We start from the raw sequence: 21,653 nt of genomic DNA on the forward strand, positions 1-21,653 counted from the left end.
CCAATTCTTCTCTGTTTTCCCCTCTCTCCTGACTTCTGCTCGCCAGACCTCTACAGTTCTCCAATCATTTTATTCACACTTCTCTTTCTGTCCTTCCTTTAATTCCTTTTCCTTCTCGCCTTCTCTTATGACTTCCTTTATTTCTTGCTCCAGCTCTGTTCCGTCATTGTGCTTTTATCCTCCGTTTTTCCCTTTTCACGCTTTCTTCCACACTTCAATTTTCCTGAAATTTCTGTCCGCCACCTCTTTCCTGCCAGTCTATCCTCTCTCCTTCAAACCTTTCCCCTTCTTTTTCCATTACTTTCCCTCTTTCTTTACTTGCTTCCCCCTTTCCTCTCATCCCCTCATCCCTCTCTTCACCTGCTTACCTCCTTTCTTCCGTTTCCAGTGGCTCGTTCTTTCTTCATCTTTCCTTCCTCCCCTCCTCCTCCACAATCACCCACTTTTACCGTCTCTCTTTTACTTCCTCAACTAACCCGTCTGTCGTACTCTTACTCTGCCTCTCTCTCCCATGCTCTCTCTCGCTCTCCCCCTCTCTCTCCCCCCTTTCTCAGTCGTCGCTCGCTCGCTGTGCTGTGCGGACCTACCGACCATCTCTCTCCTCTCTTTCCCTAAATCTCTTCATCTCTCTGTCTCTCTCCTCCGGTCCTCCGGTCTCTGCTATGACAGCTCACACCAGCGGCGTGTTGCCCGATCTCAGACCATCAACCCGTCACCGGTTGTCCTGTCCAAACGTTAACATGGACATGTGTGTGGGGGATATTCGTGATTGATCTTCGGGTATTTTTTTTTAATATATAAAAACGAAAGAATAAGGAGGAGGGGGGCGGCCGTCCTCTTTTACCCCCCTCCGCTTCCTTCAGTCAAGCAGAGCGGCAAGGTGGGGAGAGGGCTTTAAAATTAAGCCAGCTTGGATTTATTTAATAGCAAAATGACGGATTTAGGAACGCCAGAGATGCTGCTGATGTGGAGGAGGCTGAACGTGAAGAAAACGGGAAGGCTGAGACGCGACCTCTCGCTTCTCCTCCTGCTGGGGCTTCTCTTGGGGGATTTCTCCTCGTCCAAGGGTGAGTTTTGGAGGTTTTCAAATCGCCTGCGTGTTTGCGTGCGCAGGCATGCATATGCGCGCGCGTGTGCCGGAGGATCACAGTGTTCGCAGGTTGGACTTTGCGTGTGCGCGCGCAGGCGAGAGTGAGGGACAGAAAGGTAATGCATGCAGTTTCGCTGCTGCAGACAGCGTTGGTGTGAGTGTGTGCAGGAGAGTTTCGCGTGTGCGTGCGTGCGCGCACGCTCTCAGCTCCGGGCATTGCGTGCATGCGTCCTTTTTGTGCGTGCGTGTTTGAGATACTAAGATGGACAGAGAGACTGTAAAAGAGGGAGTGAGAGCTATATCCTATATGCAAGCACGGGGAGTTAAGAGAGTGCGTGTGCGCGTGAGAGAAGAGAGCGTGCAGCGGCCAAGTTGGACACAATATTTCATCTGGGGAGTGTAGGCATGCTCGTTTTCAGGCCTCTGTGCTGTCCAGATAACCTCCTCTAAGTAAATGAAGTGACTAAAATTTTGCATTTGAAGCAGTTAAAAGTCCTGTTTGGTGACACAGCTCAGCAACCAACTCAGTTTACAGTCTACGAATAACCAGAGAGAGATTTTCATGTGGAGGGCATGAAGAGGGGAAATCCCATGCTCATAGTTGAACGTGATTTTGTGGAGTCGAACTCACACAGAGGAGCAGTTTTCTCAAAGGCCGTGGAGTCTGATGGTATAACAGGGGATTGATGCTTCATGTCAGCAGCCCAGCATGTCTCTTTTTATTTGGGGGGAGGGGGGCTGTGGCCAAGAGTTTCCTGGTGCCACAGATAGATGAAGACAGAAAAAAGTGTTAACATTCGTTTCTCTGTTACTCAGGTCATCAATAGCTTCTCTGTGTATGCTTCTCCTCCCTCTCTTCCTCGGTGCTGGTCCTCTCTGTATTTTGTTCCCAAACTCCCCTTCTCACGCATGGACCCATCAGATCTTCCCCCCTCTGATGTAGATCTCCAGCTGTGCTAGAATTCTTGATAAATGTATATGTGTGCAAGTAAGCTTGTTTTGTTCTTGTGTAAGCTGTGTTTTCCCTTAACTCTGATCTGCTCTGGATGTTTAATACTGTGCATTATATTGAGGGTGTGTGCGTGTGTGTTTTGGTGGTTGTATGTTTATCCATCTGTATTCTGCCATAAACACAGGCCATCAACCCAGAATAAAAAGCGATTTGAGTAAATGTAAGACAGCGTGCGATTTGTGTATGTTGATAAATATGATAGATGTGTTTTTAAGCTGTTTATGATTATCACCTGTGATTTATCTTTCGTCCCGATCTGTGCGTGTCTGTGCGTTTGATGCCGTGTTTATCATCCTTGAAGTCTCTACATCTCTGCATCTCTCTTTGATTATGTTACTCAATTTAAAGAAAGCGTTACATGATAGACTCAATGAAGCCTTTTGGTTGCTGACGAGTTAATCACACAGAAATACAATGAGAAAATTAAAGGGCATACAGACATCTGGAAAGACAGACGGAGGGGTGGCAATAATTTATTTCGTCAAACCTCAAACCCCAGATGGTTGCCACCCTTTTAAATGTGATGTCGCACTTTAAATTCCAACACAACTAATAATTGATTGTCTGGAAATGTCATGTAAAAATATCATAAAAAGTCAGATATGACTGCAGCTGAAAGAAAAAAAAAGCCCAGGTGAAGAACATGTTTCTTTAAATAGTCCTCAAGCTTTTTATGATGCTTGTGATTTGTTTCATTATTATATTTTCAAAGTAATTTAGGAAAATGTTACCTAGAATCTCAGTCCCTGTCATTCAGTGATATTTGGTGTTCTACTCATAATTGCCCCATAATTTATTCTTGTATTCACGACTCCTATTTATTATGATTATTATCACAATTATTATTGTTGTAGTTGTTTTTGCTAGCAGGCTCAATTTTTTTAACAAATATAGTCGAGATCAAAGCAACTTTTAACTGGCCGAAATATTCTATAAATACATTATCATTATTAGGTTTAGTCTGTCAGTAAGATTAAATTTGAACATCGAAATTTGCATTTGAAGAACATCAGTTAATGATTAAATAAAATAAATATTATTCTAACTGTGTATCAACATTGTGTTTATTGGAAGCCACATCTTTTTTTGCGAAATGTCCAGTTCAATTATTCACTGTCATTACATTACATTCACTCGCCAAGTTACGTTTCCTTCATCAGAAGCTCAAGCAGGAATAAAGATAAATAAAAAATAAACTCAGCCTTTTCATCAACAGGTTGTTATAGCCAAGAAACGTCCAAATGTCCAACTGTGATGATAATTCCCATAAAACCCAGCTACTGCTTATATAATTGATATATTGTTAACGACACTCTACAGGGGACTGTACAAAAGACATTTTTGGCACACTCTCACAAACACACACGAACACGCACACACACACACGCACACACTACTGAGAATAACATGTCTGAGAACTTCATTTTAGACTCCCACTGGGACTATGAAGCACTTGTTTAATCACTCGCGCACACACTTATACTCTTAAAGGAGCACACACACACACCGACACACACGCCGACACACACACGCAGACTCCGACACATAGGACATTCCAGTGACTTATTTCTGCTCCCCTTTCAAAGTGAGAACTGGTTAAATGTCTGTGTTTTTTGAAGCTTTTTAATGTTTATCAGGACATTTAGCCCCAAATGCACGTACTGACACATCCACACTCAGACACACAAATGAAAGTATATGCGCACGGTGACAATTAGCTGACACTGAATCAATGCCAAACAACAAGATATTGGAACTAGCTGTCTGTCCCCCTGCTTGGCATACTAATATCCCACACGGGAAATGCACAGATGGAGACACACACACACACACACACACACACACACACACACACACACACACACACACACACACACACACACACACACACACACACACACACACTGTGAGAAGGTAGCTAATTAAAATAGAGCTATCTGCACAATCCACATTCACTTTAGAAACAGCAAACCGAGGGAATTAGATGTATAGAAGAAGTGTGAAACCTCTTGCAGTGAAAATCCAGAAAGCATGAGAAAATGTGAAAGAAGAAGTGGGTGTATATGTCAGACGCCATTTAATATGATGTTAACAGTATTTTAGAAGACTTGAGCATGGAGTTCTTTATTTTTTAACCTTGGGGACACGGACGTGCTTGTGGTAAATGTTTCTAAAGCAAGGTCCACTTACTTAGCTGTTCCTAAATCTTTCATTCATGGCCTACATCATCTTCAGTGAATAAATTTTGCTCAGGTGTCATCCCTGGCTAATGATTTCTCTCCATATGCAACCACCTGTTATCTCATTACTGAGGCATAAGGGTATGACATAAAGATGTGCGGAATAGTTAAATAAGTGAAACTAATGTTTGTAATGTTTATCACATGCATTTATGATGCATGTAAATGGAAGGAGTGTGTTAATAAATGAAATGTTGGCATAATGGAATACGACTGTGTAGGAGAAATTGAGAAGTTACATTTTTCAATTGTTTATATAAAGCTATTTTAAAGTGTTTAAATATAAGCATTTGTCTTCTGCCTATGATTGATAAATACAGTGAGTTAAAACAAATTGTTACTTATTTTGCCTGGAATGTAGGTTTCCCTTCTAGGACGAATGCAAAATCAAAGGTTATATATTGAAATCCAGTAGAGTTGAAATGCTCTGAGCTTGTGTCTCTGTGCTTGTGCTGTTCATTATAAAAAAACTAAGCACCACCCTACCAAATTTTGGCTTTTTGATATACTTGGATAAGAAATGATTTGAAACAGTCTGAATAAAAGTAATAAAACAACCCATCAAGAAAAACATTGCTTTTTCAATTATTTATTTAGCAAAAATATGAATCGATGTAATTTAGTCTGTGTGGAAAAGTAGGTACACTCATGGCTTCAGAAGCTATTGTCCTCTGTAATCGAAATAACTTCTTTTTGCTGCTTTGTCCACCAGTTCCTGACACCGGCTCTCTGGATTTGTGTCCACTCTTAAGCTGAAAGATATTTGAGGGTTTTCTTGTATGTACTGTAATCTGACAAATATTTCCATTACAGTTTTCCATCACTTCTTCTCCTGAAAAGCTTTGCTCTGTTACTGTGGCTAAACAAACACCTTTGATTCATCTGTTCAGAACACATTATTTCAAGGTCCAGTGACTTAATTTATAAAATCCTGTGTGGAAGCCATATCAGATGTATACAAGCACACAAAAACTGAAAATGGTCTGCGTCATACATTAATCAGATTTATAAAACCATGTGTACATACACCTGTTGGCTTTTTTAATCACAGTTCACAACCATAAATGTTCAGTGCATTTCAGTAATGTCGATAGATGCTATTCCTCCATTTATTTACTGCATCCATTATCCGTTAATATGGATGACTTGTTGCTGTACTTATATATTTGCATCTATCAAACTGGTCACTTAACAACTTGCCAAAACAAGCGTATAGTTTCCCCACTCTGAGATATTTATTGAAAATTAAACTGTTACAGTGACAGTGGCTCATATTATTGCCACGAGTGATAATGAGCATATAGAACGTAATGATTTTCTGAGAATAATTGGTCATAAATTCCAACCGTTTGTGGCAGAGAGCTGCCCCTCCCTGAGGTCTCTTCCTGTCAAAAGGGAGTTTTTCCTTCCCACTATCACCAAGTGCTTGCTGAGAGGGGTTAATTTGATTGTTTTTTGTTTTTCCTGTATTCTTGTATGGGCTTTATTTTCAATATAAAGCAATTTGAGGTCTGCTGTGGTTTGGTGCTCTATGAATAAGATTGAATTGAACATGTATAGTATACTATATAAAATCTGTGCCTTTCATACTATTTTTTTATTTTTTTCCCCCTTACTTCTCTCAGTACTTGGTGAACTCCTTCCTACTCCCTTTCCTGTTCTGGTCCACTTTCCAACTGATCAGCATTCAAACTGTACAAACTGTCATCCCCACCAGGTTACGCACTGTTGGTTTTTTGAAGGACTAACCACCACACCACCGTGCTGCCCACAAATAATAACTCTGCTGGTTTTAATGCTAGTGATAAAGTGAATCCAAGTGAGATATGCTTGGATTCACTTTATCACTTGGATTAAGTGATCTGCAGTAAAATTAAATGTATGAGTTGACAGATCATTATAGGTAAAGTGATTCAATATTTTTTACAGTCACTCTTGAATTTATGACCTCACTATATGCATTATCAAATTTCCCTTTCTCCTAAATGTTTGTGATAATGAGTCACACAAGTGAGCACATTGTTCTTTTAAGTTTATCTTTATGGATGGGATGGTGCATATATCTCTATCAGGCCCCATTCTGTGCATGTGAAACTTTATTATAAGTGGGGGCACTAGTCTTTGCCTGTGCCAGGAATCTATAGCTTTGCTTTAATGATGCGTGTGGGCAGCATGTGCTTTTTCCTGACACACCCACCTTTCAGGTAAATTTGTGCATCCCCTTCCGAGAGACTTCAAATTTTATTTTCCACTCACTGGGGTTTCCTGTGATTTCTTGCACAATGAAAGGATTTATTATTTTATTTCTTCCCTTGGATGTTGAACCATCTTTTCTGAAGGCCTTAAAGTAGCACATCAAGAGAACACCAGACCCTGGATGTCAGAGGTTTGAATAGGTCAGCTTCCACCTGCTACCACCTAAGACATTTTTAAAGCTCCACCCACATGTGAAGCAATTTGTTTGTTGCACATTGCTTTGTAGTTGCAGTTGGTCCTGCTGAAGATTCCAGTCACTGAATTATGAAAATAAATGAAATTTGTAATAACATAAAAATAAAATGGTAGTTTTACGTGCTGCTGCTTTGCACATACTGAATTTATTCATAGACACTATCCAAAAATGATCAGAGGTTTGTTTATGTAAAAATGTAACAATTTCCATGAGATGCACTGTTTTCGCTCGTGACAGGAGTTTGTAATAGAGATGGCACGATACCACTTTTTTATGTCCGATACCGATACCGATATCATAAATTTGGATATCTGCCGATACCGATATGAATCCGATATAATGTTTTTTAATCAACAAAACTGTTTTTTAAAATATCTTGCTGCATTTTGCAAGTCTGCAAGTTCATACTCAAGTTTAAAACAACAACTACACTAAAGCTATTCTGTTATACCTGTATACAAAAAAAATATTTCATAGTTCAGCAATACTGATCAATCTAATAAACTTAGACCTACACCATCCTCCCTATTCTGGTATTTTAAAGAGTACTTAGCGTAAATATTAAGCAACCTAACTAATAGGGTTCCAACTCCCAGCAACAACAAAATTAAATAAATAAAAAATAGGGAACCACCCCTCACGCTCCACCTCATGATGCTTAATCGATGTAATCAACCTTAATTTGATGCAGTGTGAAAAAAAATGCACAGAAATCAATTATTTTTCAAGAAATATTAAATAGATTCAACATCTTTCTTCAACAAAATTGCAGACTGCACAGATGGTACCTTCCCAAAGTAAAAAGTACTATAGCTTACTAGGGTATATTAGACTTAATAGTTACTATATACAGTAATTGACTTCTATTCATTTTACATCAAATTAAAACTTTGGGTGTCAGATAATTATTTATTAAAAGCTAGACATTTTAAATGAGAATAAGAAAGAAAAGTATGTCTTTGTGCCCCCTTTTCCCTGTTAATGCCTTATCGGCCCCCCTGGCTAAACTTTGCTAGATCCGCCCCTGCACAGTTACCAGCCGTCAGCTACGTAGAAAAAGATCCTGGTGTAGAAATTAATATTAAATAAATTCTAACAACAGCTTATCAAGCTTAAACGTGCTGCTGTTGTTCAGCCGCTGGTTTCCTCTTTCTGGCGCAAAGTGGACCAAAAACAAACAAAAGAGACGGACTCGCGACAGAAAAGCCGATCAGCTGATTTAAGCAGTTTCAGATTGAAGTAGCAGCCGGAGAGCGAGAGGCAGTCGCTTGTTAAGCTTAACGTGGGAATGCTTTACAAACATTCAGAGATGGACTTACACACTTGCTTTACTTCTCTCGGGGATAACTTTGTCGGAGATGAAATGCCAGGTTGCTAGCGAAGCTCCACATGCTATCCAGACCACTGACAGGTCCTGCATGCCACAGCTGCTCTATCACGTGATGCATACTGCTCCGACGTGCTAACGTTCTGAGGTGAGTTACGGCGTGTTGCAAGTTTTGTGAGGTGCTTTCGTGATATTTAATGGATCGGATTACATTTTTTATTTTTCTCCGATATCCGATCCAGTAATTTAGGTCAGTATCGGACCGATACCGATACGTAATATCGGATCGGTCCATCTCTAGTTTGTATTGTACATTTGCATGCATATCTTTATAATTTACTGCTTCATTTGCAAGAGAAGTAGTGGAACAATTATTACATCCCACTATGCTTGCGTAATAAATAATAAAAAGCTACACACACACACACACACACACACACACACACACACACACACACACACACACACACACACACACACGTGTTCAGGTGTTCTCTGGTGTTTGTTTTGTAATTGATTCCCCTCAGTTACACTAACACACATTTCAAATAATCTGAGCTTGAGACACTGCAGAAGAGACCCTTTACGTGTCGGTGCACCTGCAACAGACAGAGTGAGACAACTCGTTGAGTGCTGATGATTTTCAGGTACTTAAGAGTCCTTCTAGATGTCCGGAGAGACCAGAGAATGCACACACACACACACACACACACACACACACACACACACACACACACACACACACACACACACACACACACACACACACACGCTTCAATACAGTTAACTACTGAGTACACACTTCAGTGGAGAGGAACGAGGTGGCGTGTGTGTGAGAGAGAGTGAGGCATACAGAGAGATGTAACAAATACTAAAATCTGAAATTTAAATATGCATATTTATATATGCATAACATATAAAGGGAAAAACAATAGAAGGCGCTACTGGGTCACAACAGTTAATTATTGGCTAACATACACAATAGATGTTAAATATATATGGGCCATTATCCTTGTTATGTTGGAAAGAAAAAGTCTTTCCTTTTTAGCAATTGAATTTTATTGTTTTATTTATATTTTGATATTGCTAGGGATGATGCAATGATCGGGGACCATTCTTAATTTCGTTGTTCTCATGACAATGACAATAAAGTTTCTGATGATCTGATGATGAATCCATCCTGGTTTAAGCAAAACGAGCAAGTAATCTGTCTTTATAGTGTTCAAATGACAGAACTTTTAACAGAGCCATGGCCTACATACAGTACACTAATACAGGGGGGAGAGGGCAGTGAGAGAAAGACTAAGAGTGGAAATGAGAATGCATATGAAGACAGAGAGAGAGAGAGAGATAAGTTAAGGAAAAAGCAGAGAGCAGAACAAGTGTGTGAGAGATTGGAACAGAGAGGAACAGGAGGCGCTGCTATGCTATGCAGGGGGAGACAAAGTGAAAGAGAAAATGAAAATGTATTCCCCAGCAGACGCAATTAATCAGGAATGACTTTTCCATCTTGTGCTGCTCGGCTAGTAATGTCTAGCATTAAGTAATGACATCATAACCATGTCTGCCGTGAATTTATAACTTGGATGCGAAGGGAAATCCGCCAAACTGACCTAAAGGCACGGTCACACAGGGCTCTGAAATCTGTTGATATTAATGACTGGACTCAAATATTTCATGCTAGCAGTAAATACTGCATCACACACGGCAGAATCTCACATCTATCTGTCATTTAAAATCTGAGAGGACAGCATGAAAAAAGGGAAATAAAAGCCCATGTGTATATCATATGGAATGGCTTGACAGACCTCAAAATTATGAGTACTATAAAAGTGGTGTTGCATTGGTCGCCCAGTTGTGTTTTACCACCCATTTGTATGCAAGGATAAATGTCATGTCTAGTGTAGTTTTTAAGCTCTTCTTCAGAACCACCATGTTAATGGTAATGCTGAGTAACAGAGACCACTCAATTCATCTTTTTAATAGTGTTTTGCCTGAATAAATGAAATAAATCTAAATAAAGTTCTGCTGCATGCCATTAAAACCCCAGATACATCATATAGCTATCAGCTGCAACAAACTATGACACCCTCAATTTGCATCATGTCTTAAACTTTGCATTCGGCTGCTGCGGAGTTTTTAATGCAGCCACGTTTGGCACAGCAGTTTATTGCTGTTTTCCTGCACCTTGTGGTGCAGACGCCTCGCTGTGGTGGGAGCTGAGGGTTATTTCATAACACAGGATTACTCAGCCAGCCAGCTCTAAAAATAAGCATGAAATGAACCTCTCAAATGGAGTTCATAATGAAAGATCTGTCGGCGTGACTACAAGACACCCATGAAAACTAATATCCAAATTTAATTTGACAGATTATTCAGTACATCAACAGCTATGGTACATTTTTTAACCAATTCCAGTAAAGTTCATAATTTCCACTGCTTCCCGTTCATTTGTCCCATTAGTGGCCGTGCAATGCATGCTGGTAGCGGCGGCTCAAATAGCAGTCCGCCACATTGGCTGCTTCATTCTTCATGCTTCTTCTAGAAATGAACAAACTTCTTTTCACAAATGCAAGGGCAATTTAGGAAATGTTTTTAGTTGAGTGACGCATTCCCACAAAAGACGTGCTCTAAGTGTTAAAGTGCGTGTTACCAAATGAGATTGAGAAGTTCTTTTTTTGTGCCTTCTGCAGCCCTGATCCTCCGGCACAGCATCAGCACTCCTTGAACTGGGATGCTGAGGGTTTTTTCATCTAGTTCCTTAGCTGGTCTGTGTAAACTATTCCTCACTGCACGATTCCCCATAGCTATGAAACTTAAATAACCCAGATAAAAGTAATATGGTAATTACTAAACCAGGTAGGGAGAATCACTTTTTGATGACAGTGCAGGGTGAGCTGGTAAGAACTGGTCTGAATTCAGTGATTTACTCAAAGGCACGAGTTTGAATAACTATCTCATATCGAATGAGTGTCAATCGTGTATACCCTGCAGCTTCGAATCTGCTGGTCTGGTGAAGCCACACGATGAATTTAAAGGCTAATGGGTCTGTCAGTGCGGCACGTTTGCTGTTTTATTATTTCCGCTTTGCCTCTCTGTTAGCATGACATTTTCTATAAGCTGTAGGCTAATAGCTGGCTAGCAGGCTAACATTAAACAGGCTAATGTGTCTGTTAATGTTACATTAGTGTTATTTCAGTTTTTTCTCTCACTTAGTTCCATGGTTTAAGGGCAAAGTGTGTGCATGTTTGACACTGGGAGAGCGTACCTACACTCCGTGTGTGTGTATGTGCGTGTGTGTGGGGTGGTTGCGCGTGTGTCGGGTATTTATGAGTGTGTGTGGATGTGCATTCTACATATGGAGCCAATGAGTTACATTTCCATTTCAAAGCGACGAGTCAGCAGCAGCAGAAGCCACTTTCATCCATTAATGTGATTTTAGGGAGAGAGCGAGACAGTGAGACACACACGCACACGTACACACACACACACACACACACGACCCACACGGGGAACGACATAGAGCCACAGTGATAATTACTCTCCAGGTTGGCAAAGGGTTCAGATTGTTTATTAGTGTCTCTGTCTCTGTGTTCCTCTCTTCCTGACAACCACCTCCCATCTCCCTGTCGTCCCTTGTTTTTTCCTCAAATTATCTGTACCCCACTCATCTACTGAAAAGTCCAGTGTTTTAATGCCGCTGTCAGTCACATTAACAGGGTCGCTGAGTGTTGCAGTATCATTCTCTGTGAAAATTTAAAAAGTGTGCAGAGGATGAAATGTTTTGAAGAATAAAGCGTCCGTGTGCGAAAGTGTTTGTCTTTGCCTTGAAGAGAAAAATGCTTAGTTAGGGTTAGAGCCGCGTGTGTTAGGGGGATCAGTGAGGGGATTACTTTCTACTTGAGTGCCCTTTTGTGTGTAAATGTCCGTGTGTAAGCTAAAAGAATGCATGTGCCACCGTGTTTAGACATCATTTGGTGTATACAGCTTTTCTGAGTGCAACCATGCGAGAGCAGTACAAGCTGTGTGTCATATTAGTTTAGTATTGTGAGTTGAAGTGAATGTGTTAGTTCTGAATTTGTTTATGCATGTACGTTAGCTTGCACGAGTGTTTATATTTGCTTCTATGAGTGCGCCCATGTGAAGGAATTTGTGTTTATGCACTTACGTCTGGAAGTTTGCGTGCGCAGATGAGCGCAGGAATAGTACAGCGTGCAAATGTAAACTATGGAGCTGTAGATAAGAAGGTGTTTTGAATAATTCTGTGTGTGCTTGCATCGATAACCTGCGTCTTTGTGTGTGAACTTGTGTTTAGACATTTTCCACTCAGCGTGTGTGTGTGTGTGTGTGTGCATTTGAGAATAAATGCACTAGCCACAGGCTATCGTTGCTCCAGTAGCATCGTTCTTATTCTATCCATTTTTAATGATTGGTAATGGTCGCTAGCAGTGTTGAACCTACTTCATGAGGACGCAGCAAAAAATGGTCCCGTGGTACACGAAGAGAACAGGACGGAGGAGGTAGAAGAAGGGAGGTTGGAAACTAGTTCTGAAAGGAGAGGAGAGAAGCTTGGAGGTTTTTTTTAATAGATGTTAGCTTCTGGAAACGAACATCACAGGGGGTACTGTTGAAAAGGTCCCACGATACAGTGGGATGCCGCAGTACGGCCCTGCAGGAGGGACGGTGGGTGAGGAAGAGTGAGGGAGGAGGTGAGAAACAGGCCAGAAGGCTTACTGACTGACTGTTTGATTTACTGACTAAATGATGAACTGCTTGTAAACTGACTGACTGACTTGCTGGTTGATTGGTTGTGTTACAGGCAGGCTATGTGACTGACTGGCGCAATTGCTGATTTGTTGAAGACTTTTTACAAGGTATCTTTGTAACAGCAGAGCAGGAGAGAAGAGAAAGCCGGTGGAGAGAGAGAGCAAAGGCAAGACCTCTTAACTGTGCTTAAATACCAGAAAACAAGGGTTGAAATAAGTTTCCAGAGTCCAAAGGCCAAACCAAGTTCTTAGCACATAATGGCTGTTTAATTGTTGCTTGTTAAATTTAGATTTTATTTGTTTCAATTAACCACCACAAAGTGCTTTATTACCAATGCTTCCTTGCGCCATCCTTGAAGGAAATTGCAGGATTGCAGCCACCAAAAATGTCGTTGAATCAAATAAAACAAAATTGAATCAAATTAAACTGGTAGCACTGTGGAAACATTGGAAACAATTTCTCAGTTCAGGTTAAGAAAAAGATTAAAAAGGCTTACGACTGATGTTCTGAGGTTTTCATGCTATGCTGACATCCGAAAGTGTAAACTGAGCATTATTGCCCTGTCAGCTGGAGAGGAAAGGCAAAGAGAGGAGTGGGGAAGTGCAGAAAAATGGAAAAGAGTGGGAGGAAAAGAGTGAGTGAGGAAAGCAGGGAGGGGGTTAAGGAGAAAATGGTTGAATGAGGAGAGGGGAAATAGGAGGAGGAGGGAAGGCCTTAAGCAGTGTGATAAGGAAATAATAAAGGGAAGGTTGTAAAATGCTCCAAGACTCCAACTGTAGCAATATCAGCTACACACATACAGACACATGCACACACACACCGTGTACTCCTGTATTTGTGGGGACCCCGGGCCCTCAACTTAACCATTAGCTTATCGTTAACCATTACCACTGAATCCCTGAATGTACAGTTCATGATAAATATAGATGAATACTGTAAATGTTGATGCCTTTAAGGGAAAAGTAGGCTACTGCATAAAAGGATGTAATACCATACTTTCTTTGAGCTGCGTCACACTTGAATGTTGAGTCATCAAGCAGGTGAAAGTATTGTAGCAGGAGACACTTGCAGTTTCAAGACTCATTTGACCAATAATGTGTGAGTTCATATCCTAAATTTAGTTTTGTAATAAAGTGCTGTGATGCCTGTTTCACTTGTGTGTTACTTTTTCTTTTACTTGTTCTTTTAATTATTTGACTTTCTTAAATTGTGTTTTTTATTTATATCTTTTGTATTTTTATCATATAGTTCCAATGCATAAACGTTGTGTCAGCTTTTAAGGTGCTTTATACATAAAGATGGGTGGATGGATGGTGTTGTGATTAGATCTGATCGTTTTGGATGTGTGACGTGGTTTCCTGTCTTTACACAGCTGAGGAAGAGTATTTAGTTTAAGTTAGCAATGGAACACCCGAGCTAAGTAACCAGTGTTATGCTTAAGCGTGGTTGTCCAGATGTTTATTAAGTAAGATTAATTAAGGGTTTTCTATCAGACAAAAGGAATATTTTAATGAAGTGAACACACTGATTCAGATGGATAATTGCCATAAGGACTTGTTATCACTGGAAGAGGGTGCATCAGCTCTACAAGGAATAGAGGAGCTAGATAGTTAGTGGATTGTGGAATTTTAGTGCTTTGTTACATCTCACATTAAGAACATTATTTGGAAAGTGTTTGGGTCATAACTGAACTTATTTTTTAAATTGGTTCATGAAATTAAAATAAATTCAGTCGTAGACATTTCAAGTTTACTTTTTACATGAATGGTTTTTAAGCTCCACAGTTCCAGCTTGCTTTAACCAGCCATTAATAACATTAAGCAACATAAGTTCAGTAATGACACAGGAGCTACTGTACTGTGGACTGCAAATACTACTTAACTACTACTACTAATAATAATAATACATTTTATTTAAAAGCGCCTTTCAAAACACCCAAGAACACTGTACAGAGCAAATAAGACAGGCATAAAAGCAGGAAATAAACACAATAATAAAAGAAAGTTTAAGGGCATGGAGAAGTAATCTAGAGTAGGCTATCTTGAAGAGGTGGGTTTTGAGGGTGGACTTAAAAAGGGGGAATGAAGTGATGTTTCTGAGGTCAGGGGGAAGGGAATTCCAAAGTCGAAGGGCAGAGTGACTAACAGCCCTGCCCCCCATGGTAATAAGATGAAAGGAAGGAACAGAAAGAAGGAGAGAAGAGGAGGATCTGAGGCACCAGGATGGGATGGAGATCTGTACCAAATCAGAGATGTATGATGTGGAGAGAGAATGAATAGCCTTAAATGTATAGAGGAGTATTTTAAAATTAATGCGAAAATTAATGCTTGTCGATTTCTGGCTGCTTCCTTTAGGGCTCACAGTAACAGATAATATGCCTCCATCTAACTCAGTACGGAAACCCCATTCTTGATGATCTGGAAGTTTGACTTGGTGAAAAGTTTTTACCAGATGCCCTTCCTGGTGTAACACTCTCCATGTATCTGGGCTTGGGACCAGCACTAGGAGTGTACTGGCTTGTGGCCCAGTGGCTGGGTTAAATGAAGCTCATCTGCCGTGACACTGTTTCACAATGCCGTGACCCGGATTCGGACCAGGGTTAGCTGTGGCCACACTGCAGAATACTAAGCACTTTACAATTACAGCCAGCTATGATGAGCTGACTCTGAATGTTTGTGTCATGATATATATCTAATGATGTGTTATTAGATGCAAGTTCTTTAAGATATCGTCAAATCCTTGGTAATGATTACAGTGAGGAGACTAAAATAAAGTACAGTGGCTCGTTATGATATTAAATTGTAAGGCTCAACTTCTATACAGCCCAGTATTGTAATAGTTTTAGAGTAATTACTGTAGAACAGTTTCATGCCAGACCGTCTTCATCCCCGGGGTGTCAATTAGGGCCGTTTCGTCAAAACTGCTGGTGCTCATTTACACACAACTGGGTTATGGCATAAGAGTTCTTGGCTCCAACTTTCTTCACTTGTCAACATGGAGTGTTACTCCTGTGAAGGGGCTTGTTTTAACCCAAATCATGTTTTTTTTCCTAAACATAACCAACAAAGTAGCTTTTACATCCTAAACATGCCTAAAATGAAATTCAAAGTATGTAGGGAAAAAACACCCACAAGGTCCCAATGGGACATGAACCACAGTCCTGACTGATAACCCTGCAAACTGTGCTTCCACCACCTCTCCAGCCTCCTGTTGTAGGTCTCTGAAAAGGAGCCATTATCTTTCAGTTGCTGATATAGCTGCAGCATCAAAGGACAGATGTAGCGTCTGAGAAAGTGCACTGGGATTAGAATGCATGGTTTATGTGATGTAGCTACTATGAATGTGTTGTAACATACCAGAGAAATATTACGGGCACTTCTATCACGGTCCCTGGGTTTAGGGTTTAGCGAGTTCATGGTCCCTCTTTCTTTTGAGTATGATTCATGTTTGAGTTTCGCTCTTTTTGAAATGTAGGGTTGTATACACTCTTTCTGCTGTTTTGTTTATTATCCCTCCCCTTTATCCTCTGCATGTGTTTAGTCTGTTCTTTGAGTTTTGCATTTAATTTTTTGCTCCTTGGGTTCTTTATGTGCTCAGTTGTTCACTTTTATAGTTGTAGCCTTGAAGCTTTTAGTGCTTTTAGTTTTTGAGTCTGCATCTTGTTTAGTTTCCCATAATATTTTGATGCCTAGTTTCTCTGCATTTAGGTTTATATGTGTTTAGTTCCCCTCCTGTTTAACTTCCCTTGTTTTGTGTATATATTGGCTCAGCCTTCCTTTGTGCTTTGTTGTATTGTCCACTTAACTGTGAATTCCCCCGTGGTTCCCGAGCTTGTGTTTCAAGTGATTTCTGGATTTCCTGGCTTTTCTTTTCGTGTATTCTTGGACTTGGACTTTGTAATCCTTCAGACTTACGGTATCAGCATTAAATACTCACTTTCAGTTTGGCTTATATTTTCTGTCTCCTGCTCTTGACTCCTTAAAATTAATTTGCTGATTATAACAGTCTCTACTTAACTCTTTACCTCTTCAAAGGCTACTAGGAGTAACCTTTGAAGCTATTTTCTGTTATATTTCTGGCCTGCTTATCAAACAAAATAAAGAAGTTAGTGAGGGTGGTCTCCAGATCTTGGAAAATCCTGTTCTAACGGTAGTCAAACCACATCTTTATTGATATATACTGTGGTGTCAAAACATGTCATTAAGAGTACAGGAGAGGTCATCAAATGCTGTCTTTATAGAAGAAAAAGTTAAACACCCCTTTAAGGTGAAGTTCTGTATTTTGGTTGCTCTAAAAGTTGTCAAACATTGCGTGTATAGTACACACACAGAGATCTGTATGAAAATTGATGTTGCAGTGTCCTTTACAGGCCATTAAATCTGAACAATGGCATTTGCTTACTTCATGTCTGACAAACCACAGCTGAATTACCGGGCTTTTTTGCCTGTCATCCTGCCTGTTTGTTTGCCTTTAAATCAAGCAAACAAACCATCCTACATTTAAGGAGTCCAGAGCCAGAAATCTTTTCCCAATGTTGGAATCCATAGAGAAAGCAAAGCCGAGGAGAAAGAGGATGAAAAATAATGCAGGGTGATGGATAATAAGCAAATCCCAGTTGCCTTGTTTTTATTGTCGAACTTTTTTTTTTGGTGTTTTTGAAGTCAAATTTGTTCTAATTCTGCCAAAACTTACCAGCAAAGACATTATCAAACCCCTTTAGCATGTTAGACAATAAGCTGCCTCTATAACGAGTTTCAAGTAATGCTTCCTGAATGTCAAGGAGCAAGCAATTCTCTCGACTCTCTTTCTCTCACCCCATTTTCTTCCCTTTTCTTTCCACTCATCCCTTATCTCATCTCTTGTTTCATCCCTCTGCCCTTTTCTCCCTCCTCATGTCTTTCCCCCTTCTTTCATCCATGACTATGATTCTTATCTCTACATTTCATCCTTTGCTTTGTGTATCGTTTGTCTGCTTTTTCTTCTCCCTGTCACTCAGTCTTCTGAATTTTCTTCTTCCCTTTGTCTCCACTCTCTCCTCACTTGCATACTTCTCCTTCTCCAGCTATTCCCTCAATGTCTGTCCTCCCTTTCTTCTTCCATCTCTCTCTCTCCTCCTCTCTCTGTCCCTCTCGGCCCTCACTTTCTCACCAACTTCCTCTACCTCGTTCCTTCTCACTCTGCTTTCCATTTCCTTGTGATGTCTCTTATCCCTGCTCTCTCTCTGCCCTTTTGAGTTCTTTGATTAGGTTGTTGGCATTTTCATTGAGATGTCTATATGACCACTGAAATAACTCACAGTCTCATCTGCTCTCTATCTATTTCTCCACCTGCTGTCTCTTCATTTTCTTTAACATCTGCTCATTTCCTCCCTCTCTCGTCACTGATTTTTGTTTTCTCTTTTTATCCTCTTCCTGTGCTACTTTCTGCCTCTCCCAGTTTCTACTTTCGCTCTCTCTCTCTTTGCCTCAGTACCTCTTTCTTATATTTGCTCTCATTTCCCCCTCTCAATTTCCTCTGCCGCTTCCGTAGATCATTTGTCTAAATGTCAGAAGGCCACATCACCCACTGTTGGTATTATAAACAGCTTTCTGGTCAGTAACACAGAAACAGAGACACGGGGAGCAAAAGAGTGAGGTGAGGTGAGTGTGCGGCGCTGGTGGTGGGATTACGCTGACGCTGCAGTTTTCTTATGTTTCTCGCCGTAAAGAAAAAGAAAAAGATATTTGTAAATAGAGTGAACAGGTTTAAAAATTAGGTGGGGTGCCAGGTGGGCGTAAGAGGAGGCAGAGTGAGAGCTTATAGAGAAGAAAAATTAGATAAGAGGAGTGAAAGGAGAAGACTGGGGAGAGGCGAGAAGAAAAAAGCAGGAGGAGAACGAGCAAAAGAGAAAACGAGAGGGAGAGCCTGCGTGTCTACATGCCTCTAATCTGTTGATGGTTGAGGAGAAGCAGACAATAAGCCATTATCTCTCCAAGACTTAGCTACAACCGTATGGCACTGCATACCGCCAGCGCCAAAGCAGCTTACGGCACAGTTACTTTCCCACATAAAGTAACAGGATAGCGTATCAAGACATCGTATAAATAAGGAACATGATAATATATCAATACCCACAGCTCAACAGTGATAATGATAGAGTAAATCCAATAGGTAAGAGAGTGAGCTAACGCTCAAGAGTCTAATGAGGAAAGAAGCGTATGTCCCATGATGATAAATGTGCGTATGGTAAAGGAAAACGAATAATTAATGTCAGCATTAGATTCACTGAACAAGTCAAGAAGAATGATCAAATTAAAGCTACACATTGTTGACAACTACCACATCTAAACATGTAGACAGATTAACTCCAATTAAACTGTTGCTATAAAGAGATTGGTCCCCTGGTAACATCTGGTTGCTAGGGAAAATGTGTATTCCCTGACCAGTTGGCAAGCGGTTGCTGGCAGTCACTATTTGAAATTGGCTGTTAGGGGTATATGGCACTTCACCAAAAATCTCAGTGCTTTAGTTGCTAGCAGTGTGCTGACGTCACTTGTAGTTTGCATAGAAAATGTTGGGTAACATAGACGAAGACAGTACACTTTCAAATTAAATAGTTGTCATTACTACTGCAAATGACATATTTCAAAAGGTACAACTTTCACTTCTAGTTTGCATCAGTTTTTGCAGTTTCACTACTGTTTCGAGAGTACTTGGGGACAGTTTGCAGAAAAATCGGTGTCCCTACAAAGCAGTTACCAGATGCAGCATCCTTTTTGTGATGTTTTTCACTTGGTGACAGCCAGCAACCTTTAGCAACTACTTGCAAAAAAAAAAAAAATCATACATAATTTATTATTTAATATTTATATCCCGCCATTCCAATCAGCTGGACATATCATTTTAATGAACTGGAAACAACACAAAGCAGACTGTTTCTTTATGAGACCTGGCATACAGATGAACAGACAGAAGTGATGGGCTTGAAGTACCCTCCATTTGGTTTTTGTTTTCCAGTGTTGCACATCAGACTTTAATGTGCTTAATGTTGTGCATCAAGAGCCATAAACCTTAGTTTCCCCTGTATTACCATTAATATTTAATTGTGAACTTGATGCACCTCCATATGCAGTTAAACCTGAGTGATTAAAAAGTTAATGTACTTCCTACGGTTATAATGTTTGTGTTTGGTGCTGTGTGGAGACATTTGATATCTGCAGTGGCGTTTTAGATATTTTATTTGTGGTATCCCCGGAGGTTTTGGGGGACATTAGTTAAAGTCGTTGCAACATTTAGTCCTGATGATATGGGCTGTGTAACACTGAATATTGAATAAGATAACTTACCTTTGTATCCATACTGGTCGTCGTGCAGATGAGTGAGAAGCACTGACGAAAGGGTGTGTTGTACAAATGCAATTGCCAAAATTACTGTAAGCTGCTCTTTAAAAAGCAAAGCCATCCTTCCAGTTTGTTGCTCTGCCATTTTCCTCAGTAAGTGGGAGTGCAGAGAGAGGTGAGGCTACAGTACAAAATGAAACATTTAAAGCTTCACAAAGGTGACATTAAATTGCACAGGTGTTCTTTGATATTGTGTCCATCCTCTTTAAGAATGCATGCATTTCGCGGTGATCAAAAAAGGATAAATGTCTCATAAATATACATGAAAAATCCACATTTACTGTCTTATAATCTCTTTCAGGCTGTCTTCCTGGCTCTAGAAACAGGAGGAAGGCCAGATTTGACACCAGTGCTGTTAAAAAGCTGACGTCACTGCACTGACTAAGACAGAGAACACAGAGAGGTGTCACATAGCCAACCTGCTCCTCTCCTCTCCTCTATCCCCTCCCTGTCTTTTCTTCCATCCTTTCCCTCTCTTTTCTTCTCTCCCTCCTTCCTCCTTTCCTAATTGCACCAGGCACTTTGTGGCATCCAGTAGCCTGCTGGTGTGGAGTTGTTTAGGGGACATGAAGAGCTTTCTAAATGATGGCTAAATTTAACTAAATGACTTCCTCCACTCAGATCTAATATAATGTCCTCCCTTGCTCCTCTCTCACTGCCTCATCCTTTTTAGCCGTTGTCCTTTTCTCCTCCTCCCTCTCGCTCTCTCTGTCCTAAAGTGTGATTCTATTTCTCAATTTCCCTCCCAGCTACCGGCTGCCTCTCCTATTTACCTTTTTACATCTCATTCTTGCTCCTGATCCCATCACTCCTTTCTGCCTTCACTTCCGTTCCACTAATCGTTTTGTTTCTTCTACGTTCTCCTAGCTTAAAAGGGTTAGATTGCTCTCTGTTTGAAGTCTTAATAAGGGGGCTCTGGTTGAATTTTCTTTTATTATTTCAGGTAAGACGGCTGCCAGTTGTCAGTCTGCATGTCTGATCGATCCACTTTGTCCCCATTTCTGCAATAATGTGCCTTTGACTGGAAGCAGACTAATTAGATGATAGATTCTTTACCTGTGAATTATGGTCAGTAAATTGGAAAGGGATAATTGCTTGTAGATCAGCAGTCAATTGTGACTCAGACAGCCAACCAAAGAGCCTTTTTGTGGTACTCTATTCATCCACTAACCTCACTGCAATATCCCCTAATTACCTAATTTATTTGTATAAGGGACATTAATCATTAGATTACCAAGTATATTACATAACCATATAATTTTGTCATAATATGAAGTAATATAATGTTATGTTGAGGCACTAAATCATATTTCCTAATGTAATGTAAACCAATTACCATATTTAAAGTTTTTGGATTTAGTTTTTGATAGTTTCATATATTATAAT

The 21,653-nt window shown here is 40.3% G+C and overlaps 1 protein-coding gene across 2 annotated transcripts in view; it reads left to right on the forward strand.

Moving 5' to 3' along the window:
* The first annotated feature begins 931 nt into the window (after positions 1-931).
* The window catches only part of LOC146639603 (CUB and sushi domain-containing protein 1-like), a 480,470-nt gene continuing 459,748 nt past the window's right edge, over positions 932-21,653 (forward strand). For both annotated transcript variants that reach the window (XM_085353830.1, XM_085353836.1), the window contains exon 1: positions 932-1,067. In XM_085353830.1, the coding sequence (XP_085209956.1) occupies positions 932-1,067 (136 nt within the window). The remainder of the gene's footprint in view (positions 1,068-21,653) is intronic.

Source organism: Diplotaxodon limnothrissa, linkage group LG1 (assembly GCF_057381915.1).
Source record: "Diplotaxodon limnothrissa isolate DT_005_m linkage group LG1, D_limnothrissa_male_GT1.1, whole genome shotgun sequence".
Lineage (NCBI taxonomy): Eukaryota > Metazoa > Chordata > Actinopteri > Cichliformes > Cichlidae > Diplotaxodon > Diplotaxodon limnothrissa.